The sequence below is a fragment of the Corvus brachyrhynchos genome, unplaced genomic scaffold (assembly GCF_000691975.1).
Source record: "Corvus brachyrhynchos isolate BGI_N302 unplaced genomic scaffold, ASM69197v1 scaffold103, whole genome shotgun sequence".
Lineage (NCBI taxonomy): Eukaryota > Metazoa > Chordata > Aves > Passeriformes > Corvidae > Corvus > Corvus brachyrhynchos.
The window spans coordinates 3,852,718-3,871,221 of NW_008237436.1; the positions used below are offsets into that span (position 1 = coordinate 3,852,718).

An 18,504-nucleotide genomic window follows, 5' to 3' on the forward strand; every position below is an offset into this window, starting at 1 on the left:
TATGAGCCCAGAGTAAGTAGTGAGATACCCACACATGGGAGAACACATCTTCAACCAATTACCAGCTCTAATTAATATTTAACAACTTTATATTACAGCTCTAGTTACTCTAATCAACCCTAAATGGTGCCCAGGAAAAAAATAAGAAAAAAGAAAAAAAAAATAGCAAACAGGGCTGTGAATCCCAAATAGATATCCTTTCCCAAAGGAAAATTAAAAAATAAATTTTAAAAAATGTACAGAGCTTGTCTACAGCATGCAGTGTCAGAATGGACATCTACATCAGCACTTCAGGTGAAATCAGGAGCCCAGTTTTGAGCAAATCTCCCTCATCATGCTTCAGTTCACATCACACAGTGGACTCAGGATGCATGGCGTGGGTTCTTTTGGGGTGAAATTATTCCAGAAATGGGCTTCAGGAATACCTACAGTGTGGATACCTGGCCCTCAACACCAATTCTGTTTTACTCTACAGGCTTGCTCCAACTGGAGTGGACTTACTTTTTAACAGAGATGCAGAAACAAGCAGTTCTGCCTGAACCAGTGCATACACACAACCAGGAACAGATACTGGCCAGATCTAGCAAGCAGCAAAATCACAGTTATGTGGCCCCATGTCTAAATTAATTATCCTTGCTTCTCAGTGCTACAGCCCCATTGTCATTTTACTGTCCCTTCACCACTGGAGTGAATCTCATGGTAAATACCTCAAAAATCTTCATATTACAGTGCTTTATTGCACTGGATAGACATATCTACATCTCTCAGAGAGAAAGCTTGTGCCTTTGTCTTTGGTTTTTAATGCTGTCCAACAACTCTGCTCACAGCCGGCATGATGCCTTTTGTGGATCTTTCTCAACTAAATTCCCCAAGGTATTGCATAGACAACTTTGGTATTTACACTGGATTTTGCAAATTCTAACAGCAGATTTGGGTGCAATACTTTCCATTTTAGTGATACCAAAGTCCCTTCTGCAGACCCAGTCTGTCTCTGCTTTCTTTGTTCTTTTTTTTTCCTAAAAAAGGCTTAGCCAAGTGCTAGTATCTTATGACAAGCCTGTCAGACTGTTTTTGCCGTTATTATTATTTATTGAGTGATACAATAAAAGGAAAGACATTTCGTAAATTGAGATTGCTTCCAGCCAGCTGTGATTAAAAGGCAGATCCATGTATGTATTTCCAGCAACTTAAAATCTAAGCAGAAATAGGGGCAAGTGGACTATGACCTCTTCATGAAGATGAGCTCTTTGTCTGACTTTATGCAAACTAGTGATACTGTACTTGGAACAGTTACTGTTTGCTTCCATCTTTTTATTTTGGATCCACTGGCTCAGGTATTTATTCACCTTTTAATTTATTTGCAATAATTAGGTTTCTGGGATAGCAGATGAAACCAGTTTGGGAGTCCTCTGCATCTTCGTTACTGCTGAGAATAAAACGAAAGCAATTTTTATTCATTCACCATATGAAAATGGCAATGTAACACAGCCTCTATCTCATCTGAACTAATAGCTACACTAATACCCTTTAAAACTGTAGACTGTAAAGGACTGTAGACAAGTAAATCACTTAATAAATTTTAAATTAAGAAATTAAAAGACAATGAAAGTGGAAATAGGAACCCAAATAACTTATTGGCAACTGCTAGGATTGAAAAAATGTTTTGCCACAAGGAAATGGGAAAACAGAAAATAGGTCTCATCTAAGGCTGTGTATTTTTCTTACTGTTTGGAAAAAAATAATAGGTTAACAAATTAAATTATTTTGATTATACAACCTCAACCACTCAGTTCTCCTTTAACTCATGTAAATTCAAATTACTGTGATTGATGCTCACAGCTATACAAATGTAAAATTTGTGCAAGGGCAAGATGCAGAATGAAAAGGTTCCAATTTTTTGTTTTAAAATGTACTATTTCAGCCTTATGGGTTTTTTCAGAGGAATTCCTATTGCACAGTACTTACCTTCCCATATACATATCCCTATGTTTTTTACATATGCATTCAGATAAGGAAAGCAACTATTATTACATAACATAGTAAATTCTCTTAAGTCCACTGAGAATATAGTTTACATGTCATGCACTTCCTCCCACCAAAGACAGCAGAAAATTTCCTACTGACTTCAAGGACAGCAGCATCAAGCTCACCAAATGCTATCTGCAGATGCAAAAGTTCTTCAAGAAAAGAACAAACCCAGGAAAAGGACTTGAAGTCTCATTTCACAAGTGCCAAGATGAATGCTAAAGACTAAAATCAGTTTTCATCCTGGTGCTTTAACACATCTCTGTATTGCATTACGATTTTTTCAAGCATGAATTAATACAAAGTAAGTCCTACCTTTTAAAGTTTCCATAATGAACTTTTTGAGATAGTAAATATATTTGGCATCATCTCTCTTGGTGGTGCCAGAAACGAACCAGCTGTTCTCCACAATGAATATTTGGGGGTTGTTATATTCACTGTTTATCCAGTAAAGGAGCTGCCTCAGGCTTATTGATTCCAACTGCTGGAATTTCATGTGGGAGTCCAAAAGCTGGAAACTCAGGGTAGCTCCAAAAGAAAGACCAAAAAAGTCTGCTGTTCCCTTGATATACTTCTTCTCAGCCTCACTGAATTCAGGCAACAGAGATGAGAGGTTGCTCCTCATGCTCTCTGGATAGTCACCATCAATAAATATGGGCTTAGCAAACCAGCCAAGCACGAAATCAAGGGATTTTTGGCATTCTTTTATGTTCTTTTCAGTCATGCGCTGGGGTTTTATCCAGTGGGAGCTAAGGGCAATGGACACTTTCCCTCTTTGAGCTGGACGGAAATGGTCATTGTAGAGATGCCAGACCTTAGCATGGGCCTGTTGAAAAGAAAGACTGTAATTAACGGACCCGAAAATCCATTTTAAGTAACACAATTATTCTCAAGTACTGGGGCTCAGTCTTATTCATTCATCAGTATTTTACAATACCTAAATTAAATTTTAATACCATATTAATACCATGTATCAGCTAGAAATTGCTAGTTGGCTGGGGAAAAGAGCATCTCAGTTTTCCATGAGATATTATTTCAGGCACTGAACACACTTCTGGCTTTATTCACTTCTATTATTGAGTTCAGACATACTGCCAGTATTTACAAAAATGAAAATGCATTTAACCAAACATGTTTAAAAAACGTTTTCATTATAGGAATATCACTTTATTTGCAGATTCACAGATCTGTAAAGAAGAATCTTAAGAACTGCCCAGATCTCTGAAACAATAAAAACAAACACACACCTTTGAACTTCAGAACACACAATAGAGGAATATAGAACTAGCAATCTGGATGTTAAAAAGTCTACTGAAAAACTATTTACCACAGGTCCTGAAATATTATTCCAGTAATTCAATTTAATCTATTAAATTTACTATTTACACCTAGCATCAGACTTTCTTGTCTTGGTATAATTTTTTCTTTTACTGTAAGAATATATTTTGTACCGAATTTCTTTCCTGAAATCTTAGAGAGTTAGTTATAACGGTTTCTTGATGTTCCCTTTGAAAGCTAAATAGATTAAGTTTCCAAAGCCTTGCATTATCTTCAGGCATTACCTTCAAGCTCTTTAACCGTTCTCACTGCTCTCCTCTGATTCTCTGCCAATTTATCATCATCTGTCTTAAACTGCAGAAGCAGAATTGGACATAATATGCCAGGGACACTCTTGCCAGCAGTAAAACCAGAGACAATTTACCACACCCTTTCTGCTTATGTGGCCACAGAATTACACTGTGAGCATATGCACATCTAAACTACCATATCTCCAGAGCCCATCACCATCTAAAACGCATCTTTTCTTTGAACCTCGCTTATCAAAGAATTTTGACTGCTCTGTGAATCAGTATCCCATCTTCTGTAATCTACATATTCATAGAAATTGTCATGGGTTTTTTCTAGGTCATTGATAAAAAAGGTAAAAATATGAGATTTGACAATGCAAAGGTGGGAGTGGCCAATACAACAGAGCCAACACACTCCAGAAGGACCCCAAGATGTTGGAGAGATGTGCAGAGAAGAACTGTCTGAAATTCCAGGAAGGCCAATGCAGGGTCCTGCACCAAGTAATCCCATGTCCCAGGACAGGCTGGGGGCCAGTCTGCTGGAAAGCAGCTCTGCAGAGAAGGACTTGGAGGTCCTGGTGGACAACAAGTTGTCCCTAAGCCAGCAGTGCCCTTGTAGCCAAGAAGGCCATTGGTCTCCTGGATTGGATTAGGGTGGAAGAGCAGTGCCAGCAGGTCATGGGAAGTGATCCTGCCTCTCTACTCAGTCCTAGTGAGGCACATCTGGGGTGCTGTGTCCAGTTCTGGGCTCCTCAGGACAAGAGAGACATGGAACTCCTGGAGCTGATCCAAAGAGAAGAACAAGGATGACTGGGGGACTGGAGCATCTCTCTTATGAGGAAAGGCTGAGGGAGCTGGGCCTGTTCAGTTCAGAAGAAATGACTGGGAGGGGACCTCATCAATGTCAGTATCTAAAGGAGAGCACCAAGAGGATGGATCCAGGCTCTGGTCAGCAGTGCTGAGCAATAGGGCAAGAAGCAACAGGTGGAAACTGATAGACCCACCTGAACATAAGAAAGAACTTTTTTACTGTACAGGTCACCAAGCACTGGAACAGGCTGCCCAGAGGGGTTGTGGAGTTTCCCTCACTGAAGATATTCAAGAACCATCTGAATGCAATTCTGTGCAATGTGATCCAGCATGACTCTGCTTGAGCGGGGAGGCTGGACCAGATGAACCGCTGTGGTCCTTTCCAGCCTGACCCATCTTGTGATTCTGTAATTCTGAGATCTACTCATTAGAATAAAAACTACCTAATAACTCTACTAACAGTTTACATTTGCATTTTGAGATTCATCACTATTTGTTCCTATGTGCTTTGATGACATGAACCTCCACTCTCACCATACAGAGTTGCTGATCCAATGAACATATATCAAAATGTCACATGCATTTTTAGCCCTCCCTGCAATATAAATCATATAGAAAGCCTTATAATTCCACTCCATGCAGCTGGCATGTTGGAAAATTTTATCATTAATTTATTGATAGCTGCTGTTCAGAGTTTCATTTTCATATACTCTTACCATTTAAGCTTTGACATACAATCACTTCCAGTTGCCAGCATTACTAGGAATATAATTTTTTACATCAACATTGTTAATTACCCAGGAAAATAGCAAATTCTACCATTTTACTGCTCTAGCAGAATTTTAATTACCACTGCTGGGAGAAAAATCATTGGAAGTAAAGGACAACTAAAGGCAAGACCAATAATCAAGGCTCAGTTCAGCAGCCCCCATACAGAAATGTGCTGCCTTTGAGTCATCGTGGGATATATAAAACATCTGCACAGATCTGACAAGGCCCTACAGGAGACTAGACCCACACCCTTTCAGAGTGGTCACCAAAACCCAAAGAGAACAATCTTTCAAACTGTGTATCACAGTCCACATCTATGTGCGTATATCTAAATCAAGCTCCCAGTTGCAGACTTCAGTGTAGATGCTCTCATTTACAATACATCAATAGCTCCAACAAACATGATGCAGCCTGACCATCTGTCTGTATTAATACAACAGGTTTTGATGCTCGTGAGAAACTACAGTAACGACTTCAAAATCTCATGCCAAAAATGAGAGCTGACCTAGGTACAGACTTCATTTTACTTCACACCGAAGCTCTGTTACGCTCAGGAAAGAACAAAAGACATTACGCATCAGGACAAACACCCAACACTTAAAACATGATTTTTAAAATGCCACTGGCAACAAATTTGTTACCTCTTGTAACTCAAACTTGCACACCCGAATTTTCTCTTGTAAAGGGGCCGCATATTTTTCCTCTGTTGGACGTGATTCATGCCCAGTTTACCATCTCAAATGTTAAGATACCACCATGCACACTATGGTGGTATCATCATTCACATTATGAAACACATAATTTCATCTCTGTCATCTTCATTTGCAAGAATGCTGCCCACCCACAGAACACCTTGAGGACTGTGGCCCCCAGAACTCTTGGCCGTCCCTGTTTCCTATCAGTGAAGAGAGATCTTCCAGCATTTTAGAAGCTTTGGATCTACCACGAAGAAAGGAGGAAGAGAATTCTACAGATTATCCCTCTACATGCATAAGGAGGTGCTGTTTACTCCCTCACTGCAATGAAAAAAGATTAAGTGTAGCAATGTGGAATTATCTCACTCAACTTTACTTTCTAAGTAAATCACCTGGTCTACCTCTACAGAAAATGAGAAGACAAGACTGTTGTCTAAGATACGAAGTGTGAGTCACTCTTTGGGAGTTCATCTCCCTCCACTGATGAAAGACAAAACCTGTTACTCAGTTTAGACAAGACATATTCTATAGGCAGATGAAAGCTGGCAAGAAGCAGCCCACTTAGAAGTCTGCCCTCTGGAGTGTGCATGAAGTGGAACTATATTATTTCCATTTTAAAAATGCTAAATGTAGAAAACAGTGCACTGAAGTCCCCAGGCCCTGTGGATGTAGATCAATGAAGCAGTCACAACTGCAAGAAATAAAGCTGGAAGAAGCCAGTGACAAAGCAGAGAGCCTATATAGAAATTTGGAACAGAATTCATTTGCTTAAAATGAGGTGGTTAGTACAGTTTTAGAGACTTCAGAGCATTCCAGCCCATATTCCAGCCAGTTTCAGAAAACTGTGAGTCTCCCAATAAACCCTAAATCCCATCTCTCAGCTCCACAGAGACACCTGGGATACTACAAAACACATCAAATTTGCACCTATAGTTATCTTCAGGTAAATGAATCCTACTTCTAGGGTGGGACTCCTTTTTAGCTGAAGACACCTTATGTATTTCACTGTCCACATATGAGCCCAAGCTGCCACTACAGGCAATGGAGATCTCTTGACTCCACCAGCTGCCTTAACACAGGCAACTAGTTGCCACTCCAGAATAATAAAGACTCAGGTCACATCTGCCATTTCCAAGCAGGAGACCTGAATAGCCTGGGAAGGTTCAAACACATTTCCAAGGCAGAAAAAGACCCCCCCTGGAATATTATAGCATGGGCTAAGTCCTACCAAAGTCCTGCAGCAATAGCAGAAGTAATTCAACACAGGCACACAAGCTTCATAACCTGACAAAGTCCTACTGTGTCAGAGATTGTCTCCTCTATGGCAAAACAGATCGATATAGTCCAAGAATCACTAGGTGAAGACAATGTAGTAATACAAAGACATTTGTTTGCCTGACTACTCCTCTAAATTCCATGATCATTAAGATCTTCCTGAGTCTGGCACTGGTATGGATCATTCTGCAAGGTCTCAGTATGCACATCGATCATGATGCATAACCTTAACAAGAGCAAATCAAGAATTTTAACTGGGAACATCACGATTCCATAATTTGTGTTCACTCCTCCAGAAGAAGTTTTCTCAGTTATAAGTTCTGTGTCTTCTGAACCAGTAATAATACATTCATTTCACAAATAAGCTGCACTAATACCTTGCTCTCCAAGCTCAGATGAATTATCCTGTTTTAACTATTTGCACATTAATGAAACTGAATTGGAAAGTGTCACTGTACTTAGCACTGCTGAGGTGACACGTCAAATACTGTGTTCAGTTCTGGGCCCCTCACTACAAGAAGGACATTGAGGTGCTGGAGCATGTCCAGAGCAGGGTAACAGAGTTCATGGAGGGTCTGGAGCATAAGTCTCATGAGGAGCTGCTGAGAGAACTGTTTAGCCTCGAGAAACTGAGGCACAGGGAGGACCTTATTATTCACTACAACCACCTGAAAGGAGGGAGTAGCCAGGTGGGGGTTGGTCTCTTCTCCCATGTAACAAGTGACAGGACAAGAGGAAATTACCTCAAGTTGCACCAGGGGAGGTTTAGATTGGATTGTAGGAAAAATTTCGTCACTGAAACGGTTGTCAAGCCCTGGCACAGGCTGCTAAGAGAGGATGATTTTTTCCAAGCTAAATTATTCTATGGTTTAGCAATACAAAAAGAAGAGTTAATTGGAAACGGTGTACCAAGGGGTTTTGATTAGTAGAAACTGGGCTGATGTAACTCCAACAAAAACATCGTTATTTAGTTCTACATCAAAAGCCCTTCTGAAATGGAAATAAATATTTAAATGACATGGGAAAACCTAGTATGTATAAGTCACAATGTGCCTTGTACCAGGAAGGGGAAAATGTGTCGTGTTTTTTCACCCGTATCATCAAAAGTAAGTATTTTAATCAAAAGCTGCCACAAAAGGATGACACATTTTATGTAAGTTTCACCCTTAGATCCTAAGTCAGTTTTACCCACACAGTCTTTGGGCAAACATTCTCTTTCACAATCAAGTTATATTCTTAATACTGAGTAACAGATACAGGTATGTAGAAATTGCTTAAGGTTTTCCCCATATTTTAAAACTAGTAAAGTAACATCTTAATATATAAAGCACAGGACTTTTCTAGATGTTAGTTACATAGTAACTTTGTTTTTCCCCAATAATTCCTTCCCAAATGCGTAGTGTTCTAGTTTTATTTTTACAGTCTGTTAGCCAACATTACCACAATGATCAATTCATTTCGTAGTTTTGACCAATCTCAACAACCTTGCAACAGAATTAGGCTTATAAATGGTACTTAGAACACCAAGCGAACATTTTTCAGTCTACAACCACACAATGTAAAATTTGCTAGAATTACAGCTCTAAGTATTGATCACACATCTGAACTACACTCTTTGTCCCAGTTCCTTTCTCAATACACTGTTTTTCACACTGTGCTGGTCATTGGAAGATTCTGATGCCTCATGAACATGAATGGATTTATGGCAGCCACACACTAGGCACAAAGCAATACCATGCCTATTTTAAGAATTGGGAACAGAAATATTACAACATTGACAGAAGAAGAAAAATTAAACCAGATACCTCAAGGTATAGACCAGTATATTAACTCCAGAATACGTGCCTCTGCTTAATGTGGTACTCACCTCTACAGAAGAAGTACCCAAGAAAGCATTAAGTATTTGTCTGAAGGCACAGTGGCTAGATAGAATACCATTTTTCCTCATCATAGGCAAAATAGAGCTTTGCTAGCTTGACAATAAAAGGGAGAAGGCAGCCTGAATGCATGAAGCTAAGCCACAGGCATCAGGATGCATTGCAGGTACTCCAAAAATATTAGCAGAAGGGGAAAAAAACAAACCCGAAAGATAAGAAAGCAGGTGAGAGTTATTTTTACACTTTGTTATTGAATTTTAGAGCAGATGAAAGTCTTGGAAAGCTCTTACTTTCATACACTGTATGCACAGCCATAATGAACATTATCAGAGATAGATATGCAGCAGGGAGACACAGTGACCACAGTGCGATGGAAGGAAACAAAAACCTCTTGATCTCATGGTGTCAGGTGGCTGCTGCAGGAAACCTCTCCTTTGAAGTACAGAAAGCTGAGATGTTATGCACAAGCCCCGAGTTAAACCTCTCTCAGGCTCACCTCGCTTTGAAAGGCCACCCACTGGGCCAGCACCCTGTGGTGTGGCAGCCAGAGAGAAAGCAGCTGGACTGCACAGCGCACTCTGCAAACCCCGCTGGCACCATCAGAGGCTGTGCAAACACAGAACACATCCTTTGGCACGGACCCATCTCACCCCATTTTTGCCATCACCTGCATCTGAAGCACTTCTCATGCAGAGCAGGCAGGCACACCTCCAGGCCACAATTCACTCAAGACACTTTTAATGCCCAGATGAGAGTGAGGCAAAAAGTGCCTGTTCCCCTCCACTCACCACACAGACAGGCTAGCACAACCACTGGAGTCAACATCCTGTCCAAATAAAGTAAAGCACCAAGAGACAAGTGGGCTGGAAAGCAGTTTCACGTCTCCAGAGATGCAAACAGTCTCTGAAAATATAAAGGTCATCTGGAAAAGAATTAAGCAGCATTTGACTTTGAGAAGCAATGGGAGATGAGATAAAAATAGCTTTATTTCTGATAACAAGTGCTTCTGAGACACTTGATGTGTTTAATCATTTTCCGTTACCTCTGACAGAAAAGATTAATTACGGAACTGAACCAAAATAGGAATGTTGTGACCCATGTGAATATTAAAGATATGAGAGATTCTTAAACAGAGTACAAAAAGAAGATAAAAGTACAGAGCAGTACTCTTGAGTGATTTAGAGACAATCTTGCAGTGCTGGAGTGAAATAAAATAGTCACTGATAAAAGACTTGAAATCTGGGACACAATGCTCAGGCAGTATTTAGGGGAAGACCAAAATAAAATCATTGCCATCAAAATTGCTTTGGGCATGCTGGAGCTACATAAACATACAAAAGCTCCACTACTGCAAATGACCTGCAAAGTCCTCCACCAAAGCATGAACGTCTTGGAAGACAGGCCAGGCTCCAATCATCATAATCATACTCAAGTACACAAAATACAGATACAAGGGGAAACACATGAAGAACTTAGTTGTAATCCAGAAAAGCAAGCACACAGAACTGCACAATCTGTAGTAAACAGCACAAACCAAGACAATGCCACTTTGCAAGAGCGGGTATTTGTCAGACACATGAACAAGGAGGATGAAAAAAGCACCTCGACTTCAGAGAAACTCGTAATGGGAATGATGGTAACAGTGACAACTGAATACACCATTAGCCAGGAAAACAAATGGAACACTAGTGGATTTTAAGCCACATTCTGGTTGGAAAGAATGATGCTAGAATCAGCAGTGAGCAAAAATATTAAGCATATAAAACTCTCATAAAACTCGCATAAAACTGCTGTATCAAAAAAATACATAGAATACATGAAAGTGATAAAGCAGTGCCCAGTCAGAGCACTGAGAGTAAACGAATGCTAAAAAACAAAACTCCCAGTATTTGTAATAGTAATGTCAAGGAGAAGGCATCCATTAAGACTCCAAACCTTTGGTTTCCTGAAGGTTTGTACAAACTGGATGGAGAGAGTAAAAACCAGCAGAGGAGGAAGCAGTGGACTGCCCACAGAAGCTCTCAAACTACAGAACACAGCTTTAGAAGCCAAAAGCCCCAGGATTCACAACTCTTCCTTGTGCTAAGGCAGAAGCCAAATGAGAAGACTGATGTCCTCCAAAGCAATAGTGAGGAGGACAACCAAAATAGCACACATAATCTTTAGTGACATCAGTCTTAAAAAAAAAAATACTTTTGGTTAAATGCAGAATCAAAATAACTAAATAAACATATAAAAGGCAAACATTTCCAATACCTTTAAGTGTAAAAATTCTGGAAGAGATGCCTAATGTCAAGCATGTTTCTATGTTTGATGAATCACCCGGTTTTCTGGTAGATGCGTATAGGGAAGCCAAATATTCATCTGTTCATATCCGGCCTCTCAACATACCTCTCTACATTTGCTAAGCCAGGTGTTTCACAGGGAGAAATAATGTATTTCTGATGGTTTAGTGAAGCACATGAAGGAAACTGCTTTGAAAAGTCTTGAGTGGTTAGCAGAAGCTAAACAAACAAGACAGTGTGTTAGAAAGAAAAATTTTCTTAGCAAGAGATAGAGGTAAACACAAATAAGACTAAAGTCCATCATCAATATATGTACCCAACAGATAAGGAAGTGACAAAAAGATTTCAGCTTGCTGTACCTAATCTAACTAGCTAACCCAAAAACCCAGCTTGGAAAGATGTTGAAGCAAGCCTACAGTTTGGCAGGAAAATTATAGAATATAGAACACAGGTTACTCATTACCACCATCCCTGCATTTAAAGAACCCAGAATAGATGCTCTGATGCTCTGGTGTTAATAATTAACCCTGAATCTTATCTTGGGCACACCAGTAGATTAAAAATAAATCGACCCAACTGCTCCTGTATAGGTACTGGAACATTTTGAGTGCAACTTAATGCTCCCAGAAGACAGACAGAAAGAAATCCCTGTCATGCCATTATTACAAGAACATCAAATGATACTGGCTTTGGAAAATCCATATTTGTGCAGTTGGGAAAGGCTGACAGGCTGGCAGTCAGAAATCACTCCTGAGGTATATGAATGTGCTGCCCTAAAAGCTACAAAATTTCAACTACAGATGAACGGGTAGAAGCTTTCCCCAATTAAGAGTCTCAAAAGAAATTAGACTGCAGGAGTATTCATGTCAAAGTGTTTGAGTCCAAATCATCAACCACAGAAGCAGTAAAAATATCCCCAAATCACAGAAAAAAGCTTACTGGAGTAACAAATAGTTGCACGAAGATGAGGCATTTCTGATGCTCCAATCTGGCCTATCATAAAAGCAGACAGCAGGATTTACGGGGTAATGCTTGGATTTTGAGCAATTAATTCTGTTATACCATAAACCACACCTGTTGTAGCAAAAAATGCTAGAGTCTGGCAGAAGAGATTTAGCATATGCTGTTTTTGTGATTTTGTTATGAGGGCAAGGCTGGGAAGAATTTTCCCCTACATTTGCAAGGCAGCGATACCATTTTAAAAGCATCTAGTGCCCCAGGATTTCACTGTGCTCTAGCTTTATGTACAAAAAGGAGCTTATATTGTACAAAAAGGAGCACATGGTGCTCCTGGGAGACTTAACATGGTGACTCAGAAATTACAGAGTGGGTGAAAGGTGCAATTACCAAGCTCAGCATATTCAAGTGTATGAACAGTGTGGGCTCAGCAGAAGAGTGAACTACAAGAATAGCTGGTCTCCAGAGCATATCATGGGGATCTCATCCAATTTGTTCACAAGAAAAGTCACTTTAAAGAGCCTAGAACAAGAGAAAGGTGGCTCCCTCTGGGAGAAGACATTAGGCAACCACTATAGAATTACTTACTGTGTATTACAATAAATGTTTCTAGAAGGTAAACTAGATCCTCTCCCTTTTCAGCACCCAAAGATACCAGCTCCACGGCTGCAAATATAAAGTGGAAGATCCTTTTTCAATCTCACAACAAAACAATACTGCAGTGCCCAAGTACACCAAATGGCTTCAGAAGGTATTTCCAGATAAATGTGCTGGTGGATAGCTTTTCCTGTTGTGAGTTCCTCTGTGAGAAAAACACAACCACTGGACATCAACAGTAAAGGAACCGGAAGAGTCTCCATCAGCAGAAGGTACCAATGAATAATATGAAGGCATTCGGCTCAAAATAATTGTCATAGGAATTACAAGTTTAGTCATCATATATGGAACCAATCTATTAGAACAGAGCTCTGTGCTACAATATAGGCAAACAAAAACCAGAAGGAAGGAGACTTGCTTGAGGCAATTGCTGCAAAATTCTTTTAAACCAAACATTTGGATTGTACATGCTCAAATCTAGTTCAGTGACTTTCATGATAACCTGTGTTTACTCTGCTGTAAGCCTGGCCACTAATTTTAACCACTCTGAGATTAGAATTATGCATCAATGACAACAGGTTATGGAATAAGATGGAATGTCTCATCCTCTAGATGATACAAAAGCAGCACATCAGGATAAGCAATATAAATTGAAGGTACCAGTTTTCAATTTTCAGACAACTGTTTAGATTACAATTTGACTAGATGTGAATAGGCAATTCTTCCTTCTTTCTTTAGTCACTCTGCAACTATTTATGTCAGACACAGTTGTGTTTCCATGCATACTCGAGGTAAAGCAGCCACTACAGGCTTATCTCATTGTGTGTAATCTGCCTGAAATGTTCTGCTTGGGCACATGTAATAGAAATGACTGAAGTGTGTGATTTCAATTATACACTTTTACAAGGAATGCTCAATTGCAAAACTCACAGAAACTGTACAGTAAATTAACCTTAATCCAGTAACTTTTGGAGTAGCTTTTGTGTCCACTCAGATCCCAGAGAGAACCTGCTTAACCACTTGCTGCTACAAAAGGGTGTGGGTCACCTGCAGATCTTTGTCAAACTTGTCATGGGAATTCCACAACACAAATGGCAGCAGGTATCTGTCCTCCAGCCACTGAACCCCACCCCTATGAAGCAGAAAGCAGCTCCTGACCCTGACACACAGCATTAGTAGTCAGAAGGGTTAATGTCCATGTGTGACCTAAGATTCAGTTGCTTAAACAGAATCATCCAGTACCATTTGGGATGTTCTGGACTATCAAGACATTGTGCAACACATGACCTCTGGAAAACCCGTGTCTTTTGAACTGGTGACTGGAGGCAAGACAGGATACTCCAGGCTTCTCAAATGGTACATGCTTATTATGTGTGCCACTTCTTTAGCCATAGTCTTCTATATAGGCTTCTTAAGAGGTAGCTTTGTGATTGCATCAAGTTCTGACTGTGAGAAGGACATACACTCTCGAACAATATATAAGAATGAATCAAAATTCCGGAAAGACTCAGGAAAAACAAAAGGATCTAAGTAAGACTTTTTCACTCCAGATGTTTTACACCAGCACCAATCCCTGAAAGGCTGACAAGGTGAATCATAGGACCCTGCAGATGGACAAGTCAAGCAGAACTGAATGACTCATAACTAGTGGTGTGGATGCCTCAGCAGTCTGTCCATCTTTGCACCAGCACAGTGAACCACAGGGCTAACTGACAAGTTTTAATTAATACAATGGTTATTACTAGCTGTAATTCTTCCTTAACGTTATTGCTTCTACTAAGCTAGGCTACAAAAGGAAGATCTGGGAAACTGTGGGAGGAATTCAAGCTGGTTACTCAGCAAACTCACATCTCATCAGCGGAGATACAGTCACTGGAGGAGGCAGACTTTAGTCAGACATATTTATTTTGAGGAATCACTACACTCCTCAGCAGCCACCAAGAAGATAAAGAGCAGCTGCTCAAATCAAAACTCAGAAGAGGAAAGAGAAATACCAGTTCAGGGAAAGATGGGGAAAAATTATTCATAAGGGGAAGTGAAACTCTTGGGGTACCACATTTTTAAAGAGCAACAACATGAGTCAAGAGACGGAAGACAAAATGGGACGTCCAGTTTTAGACTGGAAACAAACTTTGAACCTTTGCATTTCTTCAGGGGTAAGGATGATTTATGTGTATTTACCCAGTTTTTTCTAGAAGCTTTTGACTACACTGCAGTCACAGATTAAACTGAATTCAATTTATACCTCCATTGATTTAGGAAATACATTTAGAACCCCATCCAAAGCATGCTGAAACCATGAAAATACACTTTTGAGGTATGAATAACTCCCTTTATGTCTGTTTCTAAATGCATGTTTAATGGTAGATATAAAATTGCTTTACTGCAGAGATGAGTGTTAACGCAAAAGTGTACACATAAAAGTTTTCCTGCTTTACTCTTGTAGCCGGCAAACAGAATAAGAATCAGTTATTTCTAATAAAAGCTGGACTCTTGTAAAACAGGTAACTGCAACAAACTAAAGGTATTTAAAATTAAATATCTAATTCTTACTTTATAAACAAAATCTTCGTATTGTTGATTAGCTGTTGAAATTAAGCTGTTTTGCTTGTTTGTATACAATGAATCTAACTTGTCTGGCTGACATAATAGTGAATATATGTTTAGATGTTGTTGATAAGAAGCTGAATGTTAACAATTGATATAAAAATACCATCTACAGTTCTTTCCTTTTTCAAAGCATACCCCGTATTTTTATATGAAGCAATATAGGATAGGGGGGTTTACTACATTAATGTACTGCAATCTCAGCCTTTGCAATGAAGACAAAAAAAGTCACAGTGAAACAGCTAAAGCTGCTTTTATCCAGTCCTCAGAGAAATAAAAATTTTAAAAAATAGAAAACAGTGAGAGAAAAGGAGGTGTGTTGTTAGGGTGATTGTTTAGTCTAAACCACACAGAAAAGGGCGTGTGCTGGGTAATACACACAGTCAAAAATGCTAATTAGCTACTCTCCTTTCAGCACTCCTTGTTTCAGCTTCTGTGCTCTCACCACCACAGTACTAGACACTTTCTAACCAGAATTAACAGCACATTAACAGACTGAGGTGTTCCTAAATATTGTGTCAACTGAACAAATTTTAAATGTATTTTGCACAGTTAAGTTTAGACTTTACTTTAGCAGCACAATAAGCACTCCTGGAGGCCTAGCATGTGATTTGTTTTAAAGTGCAACTTAACATGTTTAACTGCTCTCTGACAGTGCACTGGTCACATTGTCTTTTGGAGATAAAGTAGTTGTCTCTCTTTGATATTGGGCTTTCTTTACATAAGAAACCTACAAAATATTATTTTCCCTTTGGCTAACACTGACACTTAAAAAAAACCACTGAGTTGAAGGAACTGGCACAAGGGGAAACCAACAAATTTTATCTTTTGTCTACTATATAAAAGTGCAATACTAAACTTCAAATTGCTCTAGAACAAAGTATAAAGCTAGTGATGACAAGACACTGGTATACATGAATGAGAATCATCACTGGGCTATGAACATAAAAAATTAAATGCATTTACATCTACCTATTTTTTTTCCTACTGATTTCAGATAGACTGAATACTTTTTCACCCCCCAGCTATTTTAAATACAGATACAAAAATATAAGGACACATTAAAACCTTAACTCATCAAGTAACTCAGAGCTTCAGGTACACTTTTTAAGCAATTTGTCTAAGGTTGGCTTTTATTTCTGTATAACCATGTCCTTGGAAATTCTGCCAGTATACTGTAGTATGTAAATATAGTATATCAAAATAGAATAATATTGTCCATTATTTAAAGAACACATATTTTGGGAGAAATCCCAGTTTCAATATCAAACCATACTAGAACAGAAATGCAAGTTCACATATATCTGTAGCAGCATCATTCATCCTCCTTTGTCCAGCTATAGAAATGACAGAAAGTAGCACTGCTCTACTTCACCATTTCCATGAGGGCAATATCTCATCAGTTGTCAGGAGGCCATTCGCAATGTGGTAATTAGATCAGTATCTAACCATGAGACAGATGCCTGTCATTTAAATATTGCCTGTTTTAAAGGAAGGCATTTCAAAGGAAAGAATTTGTATAGATGCCTTGTTTCTAAGTAGACTGACCAAAGAGTTATGCAGGTAGACCAAAAACTTCAACAGATTTCCATGAACACATCCATCAAAACACTCTCAGAGCCACAGAGGTTTTTGTAAACTAGGTGTTTGTTACAGCCCCACTGCCAGACAAGAGATTGAACAGCGACATCTCAGGCTTAAATGCAGGACAGGAAGAGAAATAAATCCAGCACCTCAATTTTTTTTAAACACTCTCTTTAATTTTTAGACCAGTCCAAGCTCATGTAAACAACCAGATGACTTACCTATATTCCAGACTTGTTAGATGGACAAGGAGCTTAAGCGTACCACTAACATAATATGGAGCTGGTGAATTTCCAGACACAGGATCTACATCTGCTTTAGCAAACAGTAGAGCTAAGGACCCAATATCTACAGTAACCCATAGACCAGAAGGTGATAGGCAGCTAGATTACACCAGGTGTGCTCCTGCACAGCAGCTTCCAAGTTATCTTTATCCAAAACCAATCCAAACTATTTCAGGCTATGAACCATAGTACAGAAATTCGCATTTTTTATCAAAATCAAACAGGAAAATAATCTTCGACTTGGAGAGATTCCATATGGTGCAGGGAGAGCTGGCCAGCCATTTTATCCTAGAGAGAAAGGTTTTTAGTAGCCACAGCTATGGCAACACAACCTTCAACAAGTATGTAGTACAAAAGATATTGAAGAAATGGGTCTAAGACAGGATACATTAAATCAGGATGATGCTTTAGATGTTAAGAAATTCACACATTATACAGTTGATGTGGAATCATGGTTCAATCAATGATGCTAGAAAAAGCAGAGCAGGGCGCAATGTAGTAATTAACTAGTTGCCCAAACACTAATGAAAAGCAAATTGTTGGCCTGAATTAGGGTGTGAAGGGCTTGAAGAGCCAGGTGTTGTTTTGCTGAGTCGAAGGGAGGAAGGCAGGGAGGGAGTAAGAAAGGCAGGCAGGAAGGAGGGGAGTAACTTGAATAGATTGCATCGCATTAACTGAACTTTCCACTGGAAGTTCTTTTTATAAATGAATGCTCTTAGAGAAGAGCTAAGATGTTCTGCAGGAGACACATACACAAGTTCTTACTGCCTTACTGAGAGGAAAAATAATCTCTGTAGAAATAAGCACCTGGAAAAAAAGCAAGGCTCCATCTATAGCAGTCAAAACCCACTTTCTTCATACTACTGAGATGGAAGAAAGCAGAAATGTTGGAAAGAAATACTGAAGAAACATCAGGGATTTTATGTATGTACCTTGAAACATAAAATAATTCAAGATTATTAGGATACGATTTATAGTCAAGTACATTAGATGCATTAGATGTTTATTATCAAATGAGCCACTGGACATATTTGGTATACTTTATATATATATATATATACACACCTTATATACTTTATATATATATAAAGGTTATTGCTACTCTGAGAGGACTGCTTTCACAATCCCTCCTTTCAGGGATAACCCTGTGCTGCAGGAGAAAAGCAGGA

General features: G+C 39.2%; 1 protein-coding gene across 1 annotated transcript in view; it reads right to left on the reverse strand.

Annotated features, from left to right (window-relative positions):
* KL (klotho) overlaps positions 1-18,504 on the reverse strand; it is a 41,616-nt gene that overhangs the window by 13,485 nt on the left and 9,627 nt on the right. Inside the window, exon 2 of the mRNA XM_017731337.1 lies at positions 2,341-2,851. Coding sequence (XP_017586826.1) covers positions 2,341-2,851 — 511 coding nt within the window. The remainder of the gene's footprint in view (positions 1-2,340; positions 2,852-18,504) is intronic.